General features: G+C 49.8%; 3 protein-coding genes across 3 annotated transcripts; 2 read left to right on the plus strand and 1 right to left on the minus strand.

Annotated features, from left to right (window-relative positions):
* The first annotated feature begins 232 nt into the window (after positions 1-232).
* Positions 233-3,150, plus strand: LOC135387418 (papilin-like). Its single transcript, XM_064616624.1, has 4 exons — positions 233-564; positions 1,032-1,205; positions 1,710-1,895; positions 2,630-3,150. The coding sequence occupies exons 1-4, from the start codon at positions 334-336 to the stop codon at positions 3,026-3,028; spliced, it is 990 nt and encodes a 329-aa protein (XP_064472694.1). The 5' UTR covers positions 233-333; the 3' UTR covers positions 3,029-3,150.
* A 4,422-nt stretch (positions 3,151-7,572) lies between these two features.
* Positions 7,573-10,545, minus strand: LOC135389725 (uncharacterized). Its single transcript, XM_064619757.1, has one exon. It carries the CDS (start codon positions 10,543-10,545, stop codon positions 7,573-7,575), a length of 2,973 nt encoding a protein of 990 aa, XP_064475827.1.
* Positions 10,546-11,097: 552 nt separating this feature from the next.
* Positions 11,098-19,045, plus strand: LOC135388719 (uncharacterized). Its single transcript, XM_064618463.1, has 4 exons — positions 11,098-12,987; positions 14,777-14,947; positions 15,402-15,587; positions 18,462-19,045. The coding sequence occupies exons 1-4, from the start codon at positions 12,757-12,759 to the stop codon at positions 18,858-18,860; spliced, it is 987 nt and encodes a 328-aa protein (XP_064474533.1). The 5' UTR covers positions 11,098-12,756; the 3' UTR covers positions 18,861-19,045.
* Positions 19,046-21,543: the final 2,498 nt, after the last annotated feature.

Genomic DNA, 21,543 nt, shown 5'->3' on the forward strand with positions numbered 1-21,543 from the left:
GAAAAGGCCGTATAGACAGACTAAGGAAAAACAAGTGAAGGAACTGTGAGTTTGAGAAAGGAGTCAAGTATGTCCTTACAGTAAGAAGGCGGAGAACCGGGAAGACAACGGCACGGCACGGCTCTCTGCATAGAGCACAAAATTTGATTTGGGACGTGTGTTCGAATGCGAATAGGTAGGAGAATCCAACCAGCGCCTTCAGCAGCACATTCATCGTCATCACCTTCGATGCTCCTCGTGCACATCATTCAACGTTCCGAAAAGCTCAAGCTTCGGTTGCTCGCATGATATCTCTGCACGGTCTCGTCTAGATCGTGTCCCTTACTAGACATAATGCGTCAATTTCTGCAACGCTTCCTGACCTTCCGCACTCCCACAGACATTGAAAGCAAACAGGTGGTTTCCAACGAACAGAAGCAGCACTGGCCTGTGACCATGGCTGAGATGCTACCTCTACTGATCGTGCTCGGCTGCTTGAGCGTAGCATTATACTTTGTCCTAGCACCACGAAGAGTGGTTCCTGTTCAGCCACCGGTGATCACGATGATCCGGCCAGAAGGACAGGTGAGAATTTGCTCCCTTCTAGGCAACAAACAGCAGCAACTTTATTTCATGATGATGATGACGATATTTTATGATGATGACTGGGAAGCTAAAATAAAGTTGTTTGTTGCCCAGAAGCGAGAAGCGAGTTTCCCTCTCTTCATGCCAGCTTCCAATCGCCAACACCACGCAGATACACCCACGGTTTTTTTTTAGAGGACATGCTGATCTCCGCTTCCGCTAGAAAATATCCATGATACTTGAAACAATTGTTTTCTATTTTGGCGGAGCGAGCAAAAGAGGCAATTGTAGTATCGGAGCGGTTAGCAGACGACTGCTCAGCATTAACGAAGTGCGCGTAACTGCCCGGTATCTCCTAGTTTAACGGTGTTTCCTAATGTTCACGGAGACTGTACGCATCTGAGAATGTTTCACGAGGTAATTTACGTTACAGGAGAGTGCTGTGAAACCGCTGTCCATCACTGCAGGTGACTGGCCGGAATGAATTATCGGGTGGCGGCCTCCTGGTCGGTCATGCGGAAGAAGGGGCAGGTATGATACCCTCTAGTAGCCTCCCGCGAGACGAAGACGTGGCTTCGACAAGTGACACTGAACCTGTCGTCATAACACCGCGCGGCAATCACACGGTGGTTCGTAACAAGGCAAGTATGAGAGTCACGATGTGGTGTCGTGTGCCTGTGGGCTGCAGGGGTAGGTCAAGCTTCTTGGCTCTGCGCCGGAAGGTCGCCATTGAGTTTCTGTTGCATGCTAATTTAATGACGTCCTTGTGCGTTTATTGATTTCTTTCTCATGAGAGAACCTGGAATAGCACAAAATCATTGAGGAACTAACGAGAAGCAAGACGAGATAGCAAAGCTGACACTTCGTGCAGTCGACGCCGTTAATCCAAGAGCTACTTAGCCCTGGGCACGTCGAGAAATCGACATTATTGAGTTTATCGGGTTGCGCGTCGTCCTAATGACATTATCAGTCACCACACTTGCAGCCTCCATGTTCCTCGGACACACCCGCTTTTGTTATTGCAATTGATTTGCTATTGTATTCGGGTCTGCAGTTCATTCTCCAAAAGCCTGCACGGGACCGACACATTTCTTGTGTTGCTGTTACGAGAGTAAACTCTTGATACTAAGACATCTCTTCCTCAGGACCAGCGCTGTGGCGTGAAGGCACACTTCACCCGGTGCTCGAGCGACAATCAAATGGACAAGTTCTTCTTCCAAGCGGACGAGCACAGCTGCGTGTCGTTAACGGCGGTTCCACCGCCGCCTTGCCTGGTGGGCTCCAACCGTTTCCGTTCAATGCACGACTGCAAAAAAGCTTGCAATGACCAGGTGAGAGCACCAATTGCAGGCCATTCGTCAGAAAAGGACAACAGGTACCTTTAAGGGCAACATGTACATTATAAAGAGCGATACCGTTCCGTATCTCGCAAGAATTACCACGCATCGTGTTCTAGCTCAGTGCCGGGCACAATGCGCCCTTGTCTTTTCCCCTCTTATGAAGATCACAGGATCACAGTTTTGGACCCAAATGGAAGGGAATGGCCATTTATAGTAAACGGTAGATGCGAAGGATGCAGAAAACATATTGCAGTCTATATCGGGAGCGACACATTCAATCTCTAATTACATCACGTAAGTGAGGGGACTGCTATGATAATCTGCATTGATTTCGATACAGACGAGTAACGAGGACTATCTCTACTGTGCATGTGGGTTATGCGATGTAGCCAACGCTCATCCGTAAATGACTGCAACATACGCAGCCTCGCTGAGAAATTTGTGGACAAACACCTTCCAAGTGTCAGGGATACTGCGCGTGCCAGTATCCGGTGGCGAGCACGGTACTGTCACGGGTCTTTATGTGTAGCCAACGATTTTCAGAAGTCGATACTGCGTTTCTGAATGCAACTGTTGTATGTGTTTATTCCTTCGTCCTCTGTTTATTGTGCACTGCTTGCACGAAGTTTGTCAATCCCTGCATAACGTTGCGCACTACCGCATGCATGGCCCGTGCTGGGGTCCAGCAAGGTTCTCATTGACTACGCGAATGTCACAACATGCAGCCCGTGCCGCAAGAGAAGTGCTCGTTCCCGGCCGAGTTCCACACCTGTACTCCGAGTGACATCTCCCGGAACTGGTACTTCGTCCGCAACGGGACTTGCGTGGCTTGGCACTTCCGTGGAGGTAACTGCGTCTCCCCCCGACTTCCCCTGTTCCGCAGCGAGGAAGACTGCCGTACCTTGTGTCTGGGAGGACGGGCGAGCGAGCGGCGCCCCGCTTGCTCAGATTCCCCAGTTGAGCACGTCTGCTCGCCGCTTCATATGCGGTTCCCGGTGTACTCAGTGAGCAGGGGTCACCACAAGATTTCGTGCGTCACTGTGGACACAGCTGAACCGCGGTGCCTGAGCGGGACTAATCGTTTCCGCAGCAAGCGAGAGTGTGAGCAAGCCTGTCTCCAGTGAACAGGCTTTTTCGTTATGTAGCATATTGTGGTAAACTGTAATCGTTAGTAAACTAAGCCATTTTTCGAGCAGTGTGCCCTTCTCCTGTACTGTGAATAAAACAGTTGGAATGAAATAGCGAATGAGTGTGTGAATGAATGTGTGAAAACTGATGTTCTGAGGCTGGAACACATAGAAAGGACGAATACATACAAAGCCTCAAATGCCTAAGAAATTAATGACGAAAGATGGAAATCACTGAGATTACCGGATTACCGGTCCAGGACTCTATCAATTGAGCTAAGCTAACACGCCTCCACAACGACTTCCAAGGGCGCGTCATCTGAAGGGACAAACCAACCACTCTCACTGATCCCCCTTTCACTCTTACATTTTTCTCACGCATACACACGATGGGATCGACGCAAGCGGCATCTGTTGAACATGAGAGAACTGATGTTCTGGGGCTGGAACACATAGAAAGGACAAATACATACAAATCAGTGCAAATATATACAAATCGTATATAAATATATACAAATACATACAAATCAGGACAAAATACAATCAAATTTTCCGGTGAAACGAAAGGCATATGAAACAAGCCAGTGATGTGACACTGGGACGAGTAACAATAATCTTTATATTTCTGCTCGGAACTGGGATTGTGAATGACCGCGGTATTCAAACTGTTGTCCGAGCTCCACAAAAGCTCGTCTTAGACTCCTGCAGGAGGTGATCATAAACGGAGAACAAATAGGTTGTCATGCTGATATTATGGTTCATTTTTCCCATTGTTTACCAAGAACGACAAGTTGAAGAACCGCAAGGGTTTCGGATAGATATCGGGTTTTACCCGAATTCTTGAAAATGTTTTCGGGAGGTAACTATCGTGAAAAATCGGGTTTAACCCGAAAACTAAGAACCCTAGGTATAGGCGATCTGTAGGCCTGTAGCTCTCGACCAGGAGGCGCTGCAATCACTGAGAGTCAGCGCCGCGTGCTGGAGACATTGAAACAACCGGTATGCTCACAACCCCCAATACAGCCAGATACATCGTGTCGCGGTGTGGAAATGTATCGCGTTTTCTTCGCCTTTGAGAAGTCGAGGCCCCTAAGCGACATCCTGGGTTATCAAATACTTCAATGGGCCAACCATATGTGAAATTATTCAGTTGACGTGGAAGAAGCATCAGACGGGGATAAAATTTTCATCAAGGCAAGGGGGTTGCAAAAAAAAATTAGGGGCACCTTTAACCGAAATTAAAGTACAGCAGCTTGTGTAATATGATGAAAAGGACGATCGACAAGCCAAAGACTCAATTTTTATGTGGAAAAATTAACACAGACCGCATAAGGTACCGCAATAAAAGCCACACACACACCACGTCTTGGGGTCACGACTACTAGATGCAGCCAGGTCAGATTTACGTTCACCGCACCTGTACACGTTGTTCACATTTTACTTATCCTCGGGTCTTCCAAACCGACAAGTGTTCCACGCACATATACACAATCATGATCTGCGACATGTGTGGTGGTCACGACCATCGCTATAATACACGACAATAACCACAATAACACTCGCCTGTTCGCCTATGGGACTTCCGTTTGCGGCTCGAAGAGCGGAAGTGACTTATTTACGCGCGGAGTGCTCGCCAGGGGCGCCACTTGCCGTACCCAGAAGAGCGCCTGTTGCATGGCCTGTTGTAACTCAGCTGCGTCCAATATGAGAATGGTCCTTGTGGTTAATTCTTCGTGCGCACATGTTTGTGTATTGTCGCAGCTTCTCTGTGCATGTAGAGCTAAGGGTTGTGAAACTAAATACTCAGAAATGGGCTGTGCTCTGAAGCGTAAGGTGGCACGTAAAACTGAACTCGCTGTACATCGTACATATATATAAACTTGGCAGCAGCACCTTCTGTGTTGGGCCAGTTACCATGTGTTTACGATTGTTAGATACAAGCGCGTTCACAGCTTACGTTTCGCGTGAGAGGCGTTCCGTGTTAGCATACAGGACAGTTACAGAGAATGGGCGAATGGGACCGTAAGAAACAGAGCAAGAAGAAACTGTGTGTTCCTGGCAAAGAAGTGACTGACACCAGTTACGACGTCCAAAATAATTTGTTGTATAAGCAAGCACTTCAGTTTTGAATCAGCAGTTGCTTGTTTTGTTTTCCTACTTATTGAGACCTTTTTATTTGTACTTTTTCTTTGCGGTCTGCCATTACAATGCTCTGCTAACATTCAGTATGCCGTTCGGATAGAAGCCACATTGAGAACTTTTCTTGATGACTGCTTCTTTGCGGCGCTACCTTGTGGTGCCTGTTTCTTTGTGTTCCCTTTGCACTCGTGGAAGATGCAAGGCCACGTAAACTCCGTGATCACTAACGTCGCAAGTATATCGCCACCTCCTGGAGGTGATGTTGGACGCGTGCCATGTCAGGAGAAAATGGAACGTTCTGCTTACTGGCTGAAGAAGACAACCTCCTCTTACTCCAGCTTCCACTGGATACCTGGTGAAACGACGTCGCGGAGTCGTAATTGCAGGTTGCTTTTTTCTTTTTGTATTTTTCAAACACCGTAGCTACGGTGCCACGTCTGAGAATTTTGCGCTTTGCGAGTCCTCGGCTTTGAAATAGGCCTCGGCCTTCTGTTGCCAGGTGTAGACGGCTCAGAAGCCTGTCTCGAGCTGCCCCTCCACGACCGGCCTATGAACATCTTTCCTTTTCGTGGAACCCTAACCTCTGCTGCTCCAGGCAGACAGGTCGATTCCAGGCGCTATCGTTAAATTTTGATCTTCATCGTGCTGGACTCTCTTTGTCACCTGCTTGCTCCCATTGTGGCCAGAATGAAACAACTGAACACGTTTTGCTCATCTGCTCTCATTTTGGCCAACTCCGCCAGAGGTATATCTAGACCCCTTTGCGTTTGTTAGGAGCCCCACTTTCGTTAGCGTCAGTGCTGTCTCTCGGAGCGTCCCATACTGCGCTCCGTAATATGTCTGTTGTAGCAGGTCTCGTGTCGTACATTCCTACATGCATACATATTCACTTGTTCATGCATAGTCGTCATACGTCATGTATATGTCAGTTGGCACCCGCGCATAATATGGCCTTACATCTCATCACTATACCACACAGACGTAATTACGCCCTTTTGTCCTGACCAATCCTCCTTAGTGGCTCACGGTCATCTTTTGATTGGTAGAAGAATATGATCTAGTAACACATTCGAATGATCTGCTCGAATGATGAAATTTTTGTGGTCTGCTCACCCCAACGTCTTGCTTGAAATTGTCAACACCTCTCTGAGCTCGTCCTGGATCCCCCATTACTGGAGAGTAGCAAGGGTCATCCTGTTGAAGAAGGTTGCGTCCAAGGGCCTTGCCATTGACAATATTCGACCGATCGCGCTAACGTCTGTCCTGTGCAAGACCGTGGAGCGAGTGATTCGCCGCCGGTTGTCTGATTTTGTTGAGTCCAATAATATCTACAACTGTAGCCAGATCGGCTTCCATCAGCGCTGTTCCGTCTGGATGGGTCACGTCAACCTCGAGAGCCAAATACGCCGCGCACAGGAGGATGGAGACTTCTCAGCTCTGGTAAGACGTAAGACGTAAGACATTGCACGTAAGACATTGCAGACGTAAGACGTTGCACAGGCATATGACAGCATGGAGCACCGCGTTCTGCTGCACAGGCTGTCTGCTGTTCGTATCCCTCCCTATATTCTCTCCTGGGTCAGGAATTTTCTCTCTGGAAAATCTTTCCAATGCTCGGACCGCCACCTCGTCTCTTCCCCTCATCATCAAGGTTTGGGTTCCCATCGCTTTCAAAATGATGCTTCTTCTCTCTGACTCTCTTTCTGTGATTTCCTCCCTTGAGAGCCCTAGAAGCCCCTTGGCTCGCCACCTAAGTTGCTTTTCCACCTAGCCACATCTCCCATCTCCTTGTCACCTGGATTCCTGGTCACCGCGGTCTCCCGCTCAACGAAGCCGCTAACACCCTGGCTAATATGGCACTCTCTGGGCCAAGCCTGGATGTCCTTCCTCCAATAGCTGACATCGTCCGGGCGCGCTACAGACGCTTCCTTTCACTCGCGCGGCGTCGCCCTCCACGTCGTGGCTATGTACACCTCTCATTCCGTTGGAATCCTGAGCATTGTGGCTGCCGTGAGTCCGAAACTTCTGTAACGCGCGCTCGGTGCCTCTCCCTCCCATTAAACTTCTATCTTCACCGCGCTGGCCTCGAATCGGCACCTGCGTGCCCGCACTGCAGTCAAGACGAGACTGTCCATCACTTCTTTCTTGACTGCCCCTCCTACGTCACCATTCGTCGTCGCCTTCTCGTCCGCACTCTTCTCTCCATCGGTGCTCAGCTCTCCTTGACATCTCTGCTATCCCTTGGAGCCTCCCATAATGGCGTTAGGGACCGCGCTGTTCTCCATAGTATCATGCCATTCATCTTCTTCTTCTTCTTCTCCCCAAGAAGATGGCCGCGATCCGCAAGGGAGATTGGCCAGGGCTAATTCAGTATGATATGAGTGTGACAGTGACACTAAGGGCTAGAACCGGTTGGAGCCGGCAACGAATGAAATGAGATTATCTGCGATGACAGGATTCCATTTTCCGGTATGGGACGCACCGAACGAGAGTAATGCGCATAATGAGAGGGGCACGCTGAACCTTAGCAGTGGAAGGGTGAGGGACTGTAGGCGAAGGCGGCGGTAGGTACTACAGTCGAGAACAAAATGTTGGAGGGTTTCGTCGTGACCGCATGCAGGACACCCTGGGGAAGGTTGCACCCCACTGCGATGGAGGTAAAAGTTAAGCGGGAGGGCAAGACACCGGAGACGCGTCAGACAGACTTCTGCACGTCGAGAGTGGCAATAGCGCGGGTTCCAAGCGAAAGAGAGGTGTTCATAGCCGAGGCGGGGAGGAGGCCGAGCAAGGGACAGATAGCGTTTGTAACGGGCACGGACAACGGCAGCAACCGGCGGGAGGATAGGAAGCACGGGGCCGGACAGGGCCATCTTCGCCAGGGTGTCAGCGGCCTCGTTGAGCGGGAGCCCACAATGGCCTGGAACCCAGGTTACAATTAGGTGTGATATGTGAGAGGGGGCGAGTGAGGCCAGGACTGGGAACAACGAGCTATCGCGACAGTCCAAGGCCGATACCACAGATAAGGAGTCGGATATGAGAAGTGCCTTACAGAAAAGCGGGGGCACTTTGAGTAGGGCGAGGACCATTGCCAGGAACTCGCTCTCGTAAACAGGTGTAAAGTCGGGCAAGCGGATAGGGAAACGGGCGTCAAGTTGCGGGATGACAATACCCACACCGGCCCGCTCGTCCGAGACAGATGCATCAGTTGCGATGATGAGGTGATCGGAGAACCGAGAAAAATGGCAATTCAACACAGTCTGGAGATGATTCAAGGAGGTGTGCTTCGCGCCGGGACGAAATATATCGAGAACCTGGACGGAAATTGGCACTGGCGGGGGCATAGGTGGGGCAATGTCTACAAGCGAGACGTCCAACGGGGTCAGCAGAAGCTGAGCAAAGAGGAGTTGAGGGATGTTTGATTTCCGCCATCGTCTACACATCCAGGATCGCATATATTTAAGAGAGTCATTATGCTCTAAAGCAAGGGGATTCTGCAACAATGAGAGCAGAGTGTTCACGGTTAGCAGGCGGAAGCGATCCTTCAGCGGCAGGACATGGGACTCAAGATACAGAGCATCGTTGGCAGTGAACCTAGGAAGGCCCAAGCATAAGCGTATCGCCTTCCTCTCTAAGATAAACAATTTCCTCAGCCGGTAGTCGGGAAGATGAGAGAAGATGACACATCCATACTCCAGTATAGGGCGAACGTAACATTTGTACACATAGAGCAACGCATTCCGACGCATACCCACACGGACGCTAGCGCACCGTTGAAGACAGCCTAAGGCAACAGAGGCCCTCTTACTGATGTAATCAACGTGGTATCCCCAGGTCAAACGGTCGTCGTACCATACACCCAAGTACTTCAGTGTGGGAGACTGGTCGATGCTCTGGTTGCCGATCATCAGCTCAATGTGGGGCGTCGCGCCGCGATAGCCAGGAGGAGGGATCAGGAGCACCGCACACTTTGGGATTTTGAGAGAGAGGTGGACTTCACGAGTCCACGCGAGTATGCGATCAACATGTCCCTGGAGCTTAGTGTAGAGCGTGTGCAAGGAGTGTGCCGAGGCAAAAAAGGCGACATCATCGGCGTAGGTGATAGTCAAGATGCCCGGGTCCAGAGGGAGGGAGCTCATGAGGATGTTAAAGAGCAATGGGGACAGAACAGCCCCCTGAGGCACGCCCCTGTGCAGGGCCTGGGACGATGAGACAAGGTGCCGGTCTGAGCACTGAAATGACCTCCCAAAGAGAAAGTTCCTGACCCATGAGAAGATATACATCGGGGTACCAACAGACGCCAACTTTTGCAGCAGTACACAATGCTCAACGCTGTCGTATGCCTGGGCTATGTCCAATGTGACAAGGGCTGAGAACTCACCCATCTCTTGGGCACGGCGAAGTTGACTCTCAAGATTGAGATGGGCCATCCAGACGGAGCACCGCGACCGGAAACCTATTTGACTGCAGTTGTAGACGCCTGCTGAGTCCACAAAGTCGGATAGTCTGCGATGTATGACCCGCTCTACAGTTTTGCACAGGACAGACGTCAGTGCTATAGGCCGTATGTTGTCGAGAGCCAAACCCTTCGAGGCCACCTTTTTAAGCAGGACAACTCTGGCCGCCTTCCATGCAGAAGGGATCCACGAGGTCTCTAACGAGGTATTAATAATGTCGAGCAGGGCACGTGGGTGGGAAGACCACAAGGACTTAATCACGCCAGCTGATACACCGTCAGGACCAGGAGCCGTTGCGGGAAGTGCGCGCACTATGCAGTCCAACTCAGCCGATGTAACCGCGACGAAGTCAGGGTGCGACGACCCAGGTGAAGGCGGGGTAGGAGGGAGAGGTACTGTGTTGTGAAATCGTGCGGCTAAACCTATGGCCACGTCTTCAAGCCGCTGATGCGCATCCGCGTCAGACAAAACAGCAAGATCGCTGGGAGAGCAGGAGCGTTGGCTGCGAATAAACGCGATATGGCGATGGAGGGCTTTCCGGTGCCTCGGGTGCGACAGAAAGGAGTTGTGACCGTTATGAAATGCTTGTTTTGCAGCAGAAATCGTTCGTTTCAATGAGGCTTTAACGATCTGGTACTTCTTCCAGTTAGCGTAGCAGGTGTTGGATAGCAACTGCTTCCAAGCGGCTTTGCGCCGCCGATAATCCCTTGTGCATGCGTCGTTCCACCATGGTGCGCAACTGGATGGCGACCGCTTCGTAATTTGAAAGGAGGACTGCTCGATCGCCTGGGATATTGCCGACACCGAAGCCACAGCGCGGTCAACCGCACAGAGGCTGGTAGCCGCCTGCAGCAACGTAGCCAGTTTCTTCTCACGGAGAACACGGTTGCTACGGGGCACAAGCGAAAGGTGCGTAGTCATTGATGCCACTTCAAAATAGATGGGGAGATGATCACTAGACGTACCAGAAATCACCGTCATCCACGATGACGGGCGTACATGTGACGAACACAACGTGAGGTCGAGTACAGATCGGGTGGTTCCTCGTACGAACGTTGCCGAACCGTCATTGGCTATGGACATGTTGTGGCTGCAAATCCAGTCCCAGAGTTCGCACCCATGGGAATCAGTTTTGTGACCCCACATGACGTGATGAGAATTGAGGTCGCCCGCCACTACATAAGAGCCAGATGATTTAGAGACAATCGTGTCAAAGGTTGAGGCTGATTGAAAGCCAGCCGGGCAATAAACGTTGATGAAGCACAAGGGCCGGTTCCCCGGCATAGTAACTTGCACCATTAAGGCTTCACAAGCCGGTGACATGATCTGATGGATAATGCGGGATGAGTGCACTAGTCTGGAGGAAATCAGAGTCAGCAAGCCACCACCTTTACCAGCGGATCTGTCCAGACGATATGCGTGAAAATTGGGAAAAGAGAAGGTTCGGTAAGGCGCGAGCCATGTTTCTTGCAGCAAAATAATATCCGGGGTCAAAGAGGAAACAAGAGTATGCAGGTCAGGGAGAGCAGAGAGTATCGAGTAGCAATTCCACTGCAGAATTCGGAGGCTACCCATCACTAAGAATGGATTCCGCAACCGCTGCAGCGAGGACATCAGTGACAGTACCAGACATGTTCATGTTCTTATTGCCCTTCCTGTTGCGTTTTCCACCGGGAGTGCCGTGACCAGGTGATGACGGGGAGACCCCACGCTTGGAGATGGCAGAAGCGGAGTCCATTTCAAGATCAGCAGACTCGGCGTCGGCAAGCTGAGGTTGGGGTTGACTGGGTGCCGGAAGACGAGATGGAGGTGCGTGAGCAGGCATATCCGCAAAAGGTTCAGCCGAGGGGACGCTGGTATTATTAGAGGCATGAGGTGCCACGGCCTCTTGCAAGGGAGGGAAGAGGGACGCAAGCATTGTAATCATCGGACTGATTTCTTCCCTGAGCTTGGCTACAGCAGCTTCCACGGCAGCAGAGATCATCTTCTCCAGGTCGCCATTGACAGGCCTCTGGGCCTTTTGGGCAAAACTGGAACCACGACCCCTTAGAGCAGCTAGAGCATCATAACGCGAGCAGTGCCGAGAATCCATAATTTCCAAAAGTAACACCTCTTGGTCACGGGAGCTACAGGTCTCGCAGTCAGCATAGTGAGGATCCCCACATAGGCGGCATTTCAGCTGGGCACCGTCAGGGCACGCTAGCTCTTCATGCTTATCACCACAACGTCTACAACATACATCCGATTTACAGTTCTTGGCCACATGCCCGAAGCGGAAACAGTGTCTGCACTGTACGACCCTGCGATGGAAGGGATCAACACGAAAAATGAGAGGCCACGACTTCACCTCAGAAGGGCAAGTGTGACCGGCGAACGTGACGATTACCGACTCGGTGGGGACGCGTTTATCATTGTCCAACCTGCTACAGCGGAAGGCTTCCAGAGCACCAACGGAATCGAATAGCTCGATAAGTTCACACGCAGGCAGTGAAACGTCAACGCCACGCACCACCCCCTTAACGCAGGCAAGATGATGCGGGACGAAAGCTTCGACGGGCAGGCCACCGAAGGAGCGTGTCGTCAGCAAGGTCTGGACAACTGTCAAGTTGCGGGACCTGCAGACGATGCCGTCCCTTCCGTATTGACGCACCTCGGAGATGTCGCGGAAATCAGGAGTAACCTGTTCTAAACAGCGAATAAGGACCTTTGGGTTCTTGGAGCGAATGGACGTGCCATTTGTAGGTTTTATTACCACCGGGAGAGATGGTAGCCCATTATCAATGAAGCGATCAAGAGGATATGACGTGATATCGACAGATGATGACCAGTAATGGTCAGGGTCGCTAATGGGGGGAGGCATCCCCCCTCCTTGGTATGCGCTGGCCAATCCCCCTTACCTCACGCCCTAACCGATTTTAACTCTTTTTTAACATCCTGTTGACCGCACCTCAGTAGTCCTGGCCAATCTCAATAGCGGATAAGCGCCATCCCGCTTGGGGAGCAACAACAACATTCATCGTCATCACTTCCGATGCTCCTCGCGCACAACGTTCGACGTCTCGAACAGCTGAAGCGCCAGTTGTTCGCTTGGCAGTAGCTAACCATACATTACTTTCCAGAGTGCTACGCACAATGCCTCCTTTTCTTCAACGCTTCGTGAGCTTCCGCTCTGCTACAGACATTGAGAGCAAACAGGAAGTTTCCGAAGACCAGCATGAGCATTGGCCTGTGTTCATGGCTGAGGTCCTCTCCCTTGTGATGGTGCTGAGCTGCTTAGGCGTAGCGCTCTACTTTGTCCTGGCACCACGAAGAGTGGTTCCTTTCGAGCCACCAGTAATCACAATGATACGACCAGAAGGACAGGTAAGAATTCATTGGCTCCTGGGCACGTGTCCGTCCTGTCGTCCAGTGCTTCAAATGGTGCTCAGGTATTGACAGGTTCCTTACAAAGCTCTGCGCCGACTGCATTATGACTGTATTCAAAAGGTTATAGGGTCGTCAGTCTGTCGAATATGGTAGAAACCTGGACCATTGAAGCTTTCGTGAACAAGACCTACTAGATTATAGCGACCATGTCATAATCGGCGACCCCTACGAGGAGCCCGTTCGCACAATCCGCTAGGGGCGCTACTCATCGCCCCGCGAGATGTACATCATGATTGGATAATGGAAATTTTGAACGCACAGATGCGGATGTAAGACTACCGTAGCAGACGACAGCAACACCTCCTACGAAAACGTGCAGACTGATGATAATCAACTTTAGAAAGAAGCATCTCTCGTGGGACATCCACCGCATGTGCAAAAATACTAAGGTAAGTTAAAGTACAAAGTACTGTAGAGATTGCGGAAGCAATAACCAGCCGATGAGTAGCGCCACCGCTAGCCTACAAATGAGGCGCTGGGAAGAGGTCTATATGACATGGTCGTTATAATCTAGTAGATCGTTCTCGCGAAGTATGTTAATCGTGACTCTACCACTGCAGGACGCAACGTGTAACAGTTGTTTCCTGCCAATACCTTAACCGAACAAACGAGTTCCATATCATGCATTGGCGCACCTGCCTTCACTTTGCAAGGAGTGTTGATTGTAGCACATCAACGGTGTGCAGGTATGCTGTGGAAGACAGGAGACAAGTCTTCAAAACAAATGATATGGGTCGACGACCAAATAAGCAAATTTGCAAACCAAATTCGCAAATAAGAGCTCATGCAAGAAGGTACTGGGAAGCCACAAGCCTGGGCGCGAGTGTCTCCCACTTAACGCGACACAAGCGCCACTGGCGCACCCGGCTGTGAGAGACCCCGAGTCGCTTCCGTTTCATTTAGGGGCATTGAAGCAGACGACAAGCGCCCGGGTGCTTAAGATTTTCTGTGGCGTACTTCCTGTTGAGCGGCGGAAGGACGACCTTCGAGATGTGGGCTCGGAAGCAAAATACGGACTTTCTATGTTATCCAATGCTCCATTTCAATAGACTAATATTTTTGTAACTGTTATCTCGCTTTTTTATTAGTCGACAACTTCCACACGGATATCGGCGGTTATTCGCGGGAAATGGGGCGCTTTAGTAAATAGTATCATTCGCTGTTACAAGGTAGTCTTCGCAACCACCGACTTCTCTGCCAACGTTGCTATTGGCAGCGAGACCCTCACTACGGACGTCACTGTGCCGCCTCTTGGTGGGGATCCTTTTCGGTTTCTCTTCTGTTACAGTAAAAACTGTCACATTGGAATGAAAATGCAACTTGCTTGGAACACATATGTCGTTTTCGTCATGCATGACCAGCTGGACAGCCCCTTACACGTGCAATGCCTTCATACGCAATGCACTGTGCGAATACTGTCCGGGACCCCCCCCCCCACACACACACACACACACACGAGACATGGTTCCGTCAGTAGAACACCAGGGTGCGACTCCCAAACTTCTCGGTGCAAATGTTCAAACTAATTCAACGTGTCCTCCGACTGTGCACTGCTTGAGAAGACAACAGGAAGCGGCATCGGCGAGTGAGCGGTGTAGCGCTCCAAAGTTGCTTTTCGCTGTTTACTCGCCGCTCCGGTGGTCTCATACTGCAGATTTGAGTGCACCAAAAGAGGGGCGCCTAGTTAACGCATCCCGTAACGGATTGTTGTGTTTCACTTTTGCAGGTCGCTGGCCACAGTGAAGTGTCAGGTGGCGGCCTTCTGTACGGCCATTCAGTAAAAGGAGGTACAACGTCCTCTGGAAGCCTTCCGCAGGACGAAGACGTGTCTTCCACCAACGGCTCGGAACCTGCCGTCAGAACACCGCACGGTAATGGCACAGTGCTTCATGGCAAGGCAAGTATATAGCTGTTGTGTCTATTGGCTGTGGGAGTGAGTCTTTTCTGCCCGCGGGGAATATCCTGCAGTTGAGTCACAAGATATTCCGTAGCAGACGACAGGACCAATAGTGTCGTCTGCTATACTCCAGCTCAAACTCTCTCTCGGCGCCGCGCGAACGCTCAACATACTTTTCCTTCGGCCAGATTATCCCGCGGGGATGTCCCTCGTGCGGATACACGGTTGTAGCGCTTAAAAACACCATGGATTAATTCAGATGGTACCCGGATTAAATTAAATAGCACTTTGATTATTTTAGGTGGCACCCGCATGAAAAACTGAATGGCACGCGAATTAATTCAGAGGGCACTTGGATTAAAATAAATTAAAATTGGTAGGAAAACCTGTAGTTACCCTGTCGGTGTTACGAAAACAAATTCGTTGCTTTGACACTAAAATATTCCTGTCACAGGACCACCGCTGCGGCGTGAAAGCACAGTTCACCTTGTGCTCGCACGAAAACAAAATGGAGAAGTTCTTGTTCCAAGCGAACACGCGCAACTGCGTGTTGCTCACGGCGATTCCACCACCGCCTTGCCTGGTGGGTTACAACCGTTTCCGTTCCATGCACGAGTGCAGGAAAGCTTGCTATGACCAGGTGAGTGCGCAATCGCTGTAGGTCATTCCTCAAACAGACAAAAAAGCAGGTACATCGTCAATACAGAAGGGAGAGGGTGCAGGCAAGCTGGTATAGACTCGTGGTTGGGGGCCCGAGAGACACGGAACAAGGACCGACGACAAACTCTCAGGCTCAGCCTGAATTTTTTCGTGCGTCCTTGTTCCGTGTTTCTCGGTCCCCTACCATGAGACATAGTCAAGAAACCTCGATTTTACAATATGGGCACGCAGTGTTCCTGCTCAGTGCCGCCAGGGTAGTATTTGGCACGGGAATTTTTTGCGTTACTTAGCCAGTTTGCTTGTGGCCGTGGCCTCTGGAAGATCAGTTATACATGAACGTTTAGTCCTGTTATGGTACGGCAAGTGCTCTGGTATACGCTCAACAGTTTTGGGGGGGAAACGTTCACACAGCTGTGTGAACTAACCTAGTTGAGCTAACTTCGTGGGCAAGAAGCACAATCGTCAGTTATACCGCGTTGAATGCGTATGTGTTTGTGTCGTCTACGTGACATGAACAGTCTCTGCTCGAGATATCGGTGTCCCCCGAGCTGCGACTTCAATCTACTGTCTCCGAATCTCGCTGGATTCTCCGCCTTGAGGTGCTGAATATGCGTACAGATGAAGCGCATGTGGAACACACAGCTTGTTGGTAACACTGAAACAGTATTCTCGGAGCAAGGAAACGGGGGCAACAGAGAACGAAGGTACTAACTGCACATGTCGTTGCTTCCATGCACACACCAGGCAGAAAATGCTTGCGTTAATAATTGCAGAGATTTCTTGTAGTTTCTATGAAAGTTTGTTGACGACACATTAGCTGTATGTATGGTCAGTAACTGAAGCAATGCATAACTTTCATAAGCTGATATAGATCGATAGATAGAGCGCTTCTCCATGGAATGCCCGTTTTCTTGAACAGACTTACTGCCGTGCCGTGTGCCTGGGATGCCCTGAGGAATCGTTGACTTAGTACTCTTGCCTGATATTACCAGCATGAATCATTTAGTAACTATCGCGACAATGACCGCTGTACGTGCTGAGCTCAGTGAGACTGAACCGAAACAGAATGCTAGAGCGCACATGAGGAGCAATGAAGTGACCCCCAATTTATTTACCCTTTTTTTTTTTCGCTGCAGAGTGTTTTGCAACCAGAGGTGGGGAGTAATGCATTACAGAGTAATGCATTAGCGGTAATGCATTACTTTTGAGTAATGAGTAATGGTAATGACTTACATTTTGCCAGCAAGTAATTAGTAATGGTAATGCATTACATTTCGACTGAGTAATGCAGGGTGGCATTACTCATTACTTTTGTCGAATGTTCATTCTGCCACGTGAAGATTGGGAACATCCAGGTTTTTTTCATCCCGCCTTTAACAATGAGCTCAGGGCAACAAAGAAAGAGAAGGGCCCAGCCTAGGGAATTCTGCAAGAGTTCAACAGTCGGCGGTGTGTGTCACAAGTGTCCACATGATGAATGATCACCGATTTTCTCCTGTACGCATTTGGAGTAAAGGATAATCACCGAAATAGAAACATATAGCCTCTATGAGGGTAACAAGTGACAATTGAACTAGTGATTCGCTGTTTTCGTACGGTACCGTGTTAGTTTCTCTTGTGCTGTCAGAGGTCGTTTTTCTGCCAGGACAGAATTGTAGGGCTGGGTATAGCGAAAAGGCATCATGGAGCCGGCAGGTGAAGAGTTGTCCCATTCGTGGGTCGAATTTAGTCGAGCCAGTTAGTTGCGATGGGAGACATTTTATGGTTCGGTGCAAGCTATAAGGATCGCAGCCTAGAATCACCAGATGGGCTCCCGAGAATCAAGAGACTGTTCGTGCAGTACAACACGGAAATTCCGTCATCCGCTTCCGCTGAACGAGTGTTCAGTACGGCAAAAGATGCCCTGTCGCCGAAGCGGGCAAGGCTAGCGAGGCAGGCTAGCAAGGCAGGCATCAGCTCCTACTATGCTGCAATGAATCTTATCTATAGTTTCTGCCTATCAGCCTCGCTTCTGGGGGAATTTAGTGGCACCGATTTAGGGGATACTCGGGTGGCTATTGCCTATAACAAAAAAGCAAGGAAGAAACCTTATGCATAACATCTTTTAGGCTTATGCCCTAAAACGTAAATGTAATGCCAGAGTAATGCCATTACTTCGTAAAAGCAATGGCATTACTACTGCATTACTAACATCGAAAAAGTAATGAGTAATGTAATGCATTAGTTTTTTATACAAGTAATGAGTAATGGTAATGCATTACAAAATAAAAGTAATTTCCCCACCTCTGTTTGCAACGAATAAAATTCGAAATTAAACGAATAAGTTCCTGCAGGAGAACGATGAGCGCAGATGACATACGGAGCGAGCCCGAGGCCTCCTTGTTCCGCACACCTTTCAAAAATCAACGCATCGCAAAACGAGAGGAAGTCTGACGTAACGTGATACCCCTGCACGTCATCCGTGACTTACAGCAGCACAGCTCAAATATAGGTATATAAGCGGTGCGTGAGCTGAGGAAAAAAAAACTGGAAAAAGCTCGGGGTATTCTCCACATCACACAAGGATCGTGTCGGCCGTCCGCGGCTGTTTTCGTGGAGTGTTTTTTTTTTTTAGTTCGATTGCTCAGCTGTAATACATCGCAGAGCGGAAATATTTTGCAGGATGACTCCTGGTAGACAGCATGATAGATGAGGCAGGGTTGCGAGCAATGTTAAATGTAACCTTATTGCTCCTTTAATGAATTTGCTGTATAATACTGTACGCCGCAAGCAGGGCATTGAGAACGCGTCCCGTGCTCGGAAAACTTCAATGACAAAAAAAAATCACTAACCGTACGTATGTCACAACATGCAGCCGGTGCCGCAAGACAAGTGCTTGTTCCCGGCAGAGTTCCACACCTGTACACCGAGCGACGTCTCCCGGAAGTGGTACTTCGTCCGCAACGGGACTTGCGTAGCGTGGCACTTCCGTGGAGGTAACTGCGTCTCCCCCCGGCTGCCCTTGTTCCGCAACGAGGAAGACTGCCGTGCCCTGTGCCTGGGAGGACGTGTGAGCGAGCGGCACCCCGCTTGCGCAGATTCTCCCGTAGAGCACGTCTGCTCACCGCTGCAAATGCGCTTCCCAGTGTACGCGGTGAGCAGGAGCCTCCACAAACTCTCCTGCGTCACTGTGGACCCGGCCGAACTACGGTGCTTGGGCGGGACTAACCGGTTCCGCAGCAAGCCAGAATGTGAACAAGCCTGTCTCCGCTGAACAGGCTTTGCACTGGAGTTTGAGAATATTCTGAACCTTATATTGCGGTATACTGTAATCGTTATACTGTTGTTATCCGTACGCTGTGCGCTGTTCTCCCGTGCTCTGAATGAATAATCTGTAAGTATCTGTAGTCACAAACTGCTATATTGTAGGAACCGAATGTTTGAGACCTCCCGCGTTGAGCTTCCGTGTTCAGACTTCGTTGAGATACTGGAAAGGACGAGAGGACGAGGACGGCTTTAGCCCCCGATGAAGAGACACCAAGCTCAGGGACATGTTGCCAACGTCATGCTATAAGTGCTTGCCAAGCGATAGCTGTAGAGATTTGTTATCTTTATCGTGCTGGAAAATAGGAAAAGAGGGTAGTGGTAGGGTGGTGGTTAGTAAAGAAGGTGGAAATGTGCCGAACAATATCCTGTTGGCATAGGAGTAAAGTGTTGTTGTCCCCCATACAAGATGACAATATGCGATTGATATCAAATGGACAGATTCGATTACCCCAGAGCGAGATTTCACAAATAGGATATGACCTTCATGCAAAGAACAGACAGTCGTTATTATCGTAGTTTATTATTCCATCATTAAAGGGACCATAAAATGATTCTCGCGAGTTCCGCGTACGTGTCTGTAACAATTCGTCCCTTACTATCACAATCACTTCTACTTTTACCCCCCCCCCTTCCTTCCTGCTGTCCTTTCTTCATCTGTCCACGTCCGTACGACGCTCATAGCCGCAGTTGCTTCGCGGTACTATGACTGAAGTAAAAAACTTTTAATCGTATTCAGTGCACCGGGGGCGCAGTTTCCACGCAACCGTCGGATAAATCACTTCAATGCGGTGGTGGTGATGTTGAAAGGGCTTTCCGTTGTCGGCCTCACGTATGTGGGCAACGTCACCACTGACGCCCTGGGGAAATGTGCGTCCTGGGCCGACTTCCAGGGGAACTGTGCCGACATATGTCTGAAAGCGTCTGAGTTCAATGCGGGCTTACGACATCAACATCCAGCGCTTCAGCCAATGGACCATTTTCCTAGGATGTGGCGACCTCTCGAATGTCGTCTGCTACTTACTGAAAACAAATGCACGTTAGGAGGCGCCGCAGTTTCGTTTTCGTCAGAGCCGTATATTAAAAGGGAGTCTGGCCATTGGGAGGAGTCACAAAAAGAGGCTCGACCTGTCAATCACAGTTTCGGTCCTCTGATTGGTTTCCCTTTTATCAAGGGGGTCGCCATGACACCTTACTGCCACCCAAAATGGCGACGAAAACAAACGCAGTGAAGCGGGGATTTCGTGACAAAAAATTTTCACAGACTACTCTGATTTCACGCCGCAGATGTACATCCTCATATACGTTTCTCGGAAATCAGTTTCAACTTACGCTCATCCGCCGATATCTAACTGAAAATAATACGTTTTGTCGCCGGTGTTAGGCCTAGTGAACACGGCGATCACAACGAAATCATAACAAAAACGGCGCTGTGCTGTACAATCTTATATTTAACAGCTGAATTTCATGGATATAAACATTCTTGCCTCTTATATTCCAACTATTCATGTAGATTTGTTTAAAAATCATACCGACAACAGAACGTGTCCCAGCAGGTGGTTCTGCCGGCAGCGGTACAACGACGGAAGCAGACGACAATTCCCGACGTGCCTTACGCTCCCTAGGTGGCGCTTATCAAATCTGCACCAACAATTCACTACTTTTGCCGACTTTTGCAGATTGCGAGTGGTATCCATTTCAATCCCATCCAATCCACTTGCCACCCAAAATGGCGCTGCCCATGTTGGATAGGGGTGAAAATAGTGAGGATAGGCTGATTGATAGCGCCCCATATTTCAAGACTTCATTGGTCGGAAAGCTGAAAAAGTGGGTGGAGCTTCAGGTATAGGCATGACCCATTAATGGCCAGACTCCCTTTTCATATACGGCTCTGGTTTTCGTGTCTTTCGTTCCAGTGTCCCGAGTTTGTTCGCTTTTTGAGTAAAGCACTAATTTTCGCGAGGAACTAATTTTCGCGAAATTCGCGAGCGTTCTTTTCTTCGCGAATTGAAAGTACCGCGGAATATTCGAGCCAGTGACCGAACTCTGCCTCACACAGGTGAGCAACGTCGCGACTGACGCCCTGGGCCGGCTTCTAAGGGAACTGTGCCGACATATGTGTGAAAGCGTCTGAGGAAAACCCAGGAAAAACCTTTGTAAAAGTGACAGAATCCCTGTCGCGTGCCAATCGTACCTGCTCCGCGTACAAGATACCAGCCGAGTAAGGACCCCGCAGCTCTGGAGTTTAATCACTTCGGCAGTATCCGTCTTAGGTTTCGAGCACGGTTTCTACCTCTTCTGTCAGTACGAAGTTCGAGTGTCCGTTTGATGTATGCAAGGTGATGGTGGTGGTGAAACAAAATATACCCAGCATGGCCCTATAGATCCCGATGCCAGACCAATGAACTATGCGCCATGCACTGTTTTGAAGAAGATGCTTGAGCGTAGTCCAGCCATTCTGTATTAAAGCTGTTCGTTATCATTCCTGATTCCTTTTTTCCCTACATATTTCATGCCAAAACCCGGGAAAAGTATCCTCCTCATTGATGGAAGGACTGCAGGAAGGGGAAAATGGTGGTAGCGTCAGCGTAGTAGTGGCTCCGGTATGGTGGTTCCGCGGCTGTTTTCAGCCA

The sequence above is a fragment of the Ornithodoros turicata genome, chromosome 3 (genome assembly GCF_037126465.1).
Source record: "Ornithodoros turicata isolate Travis chromosome 3, ASM3712646v1, whole genome shotgun sequence".
Taxonomy (NCBI): Eukaryota; Metazoa; Arthropoda; class Arachnida; order Ixodida; family Argasidae; genus Ornithodoros; species Ornithodoros turicata.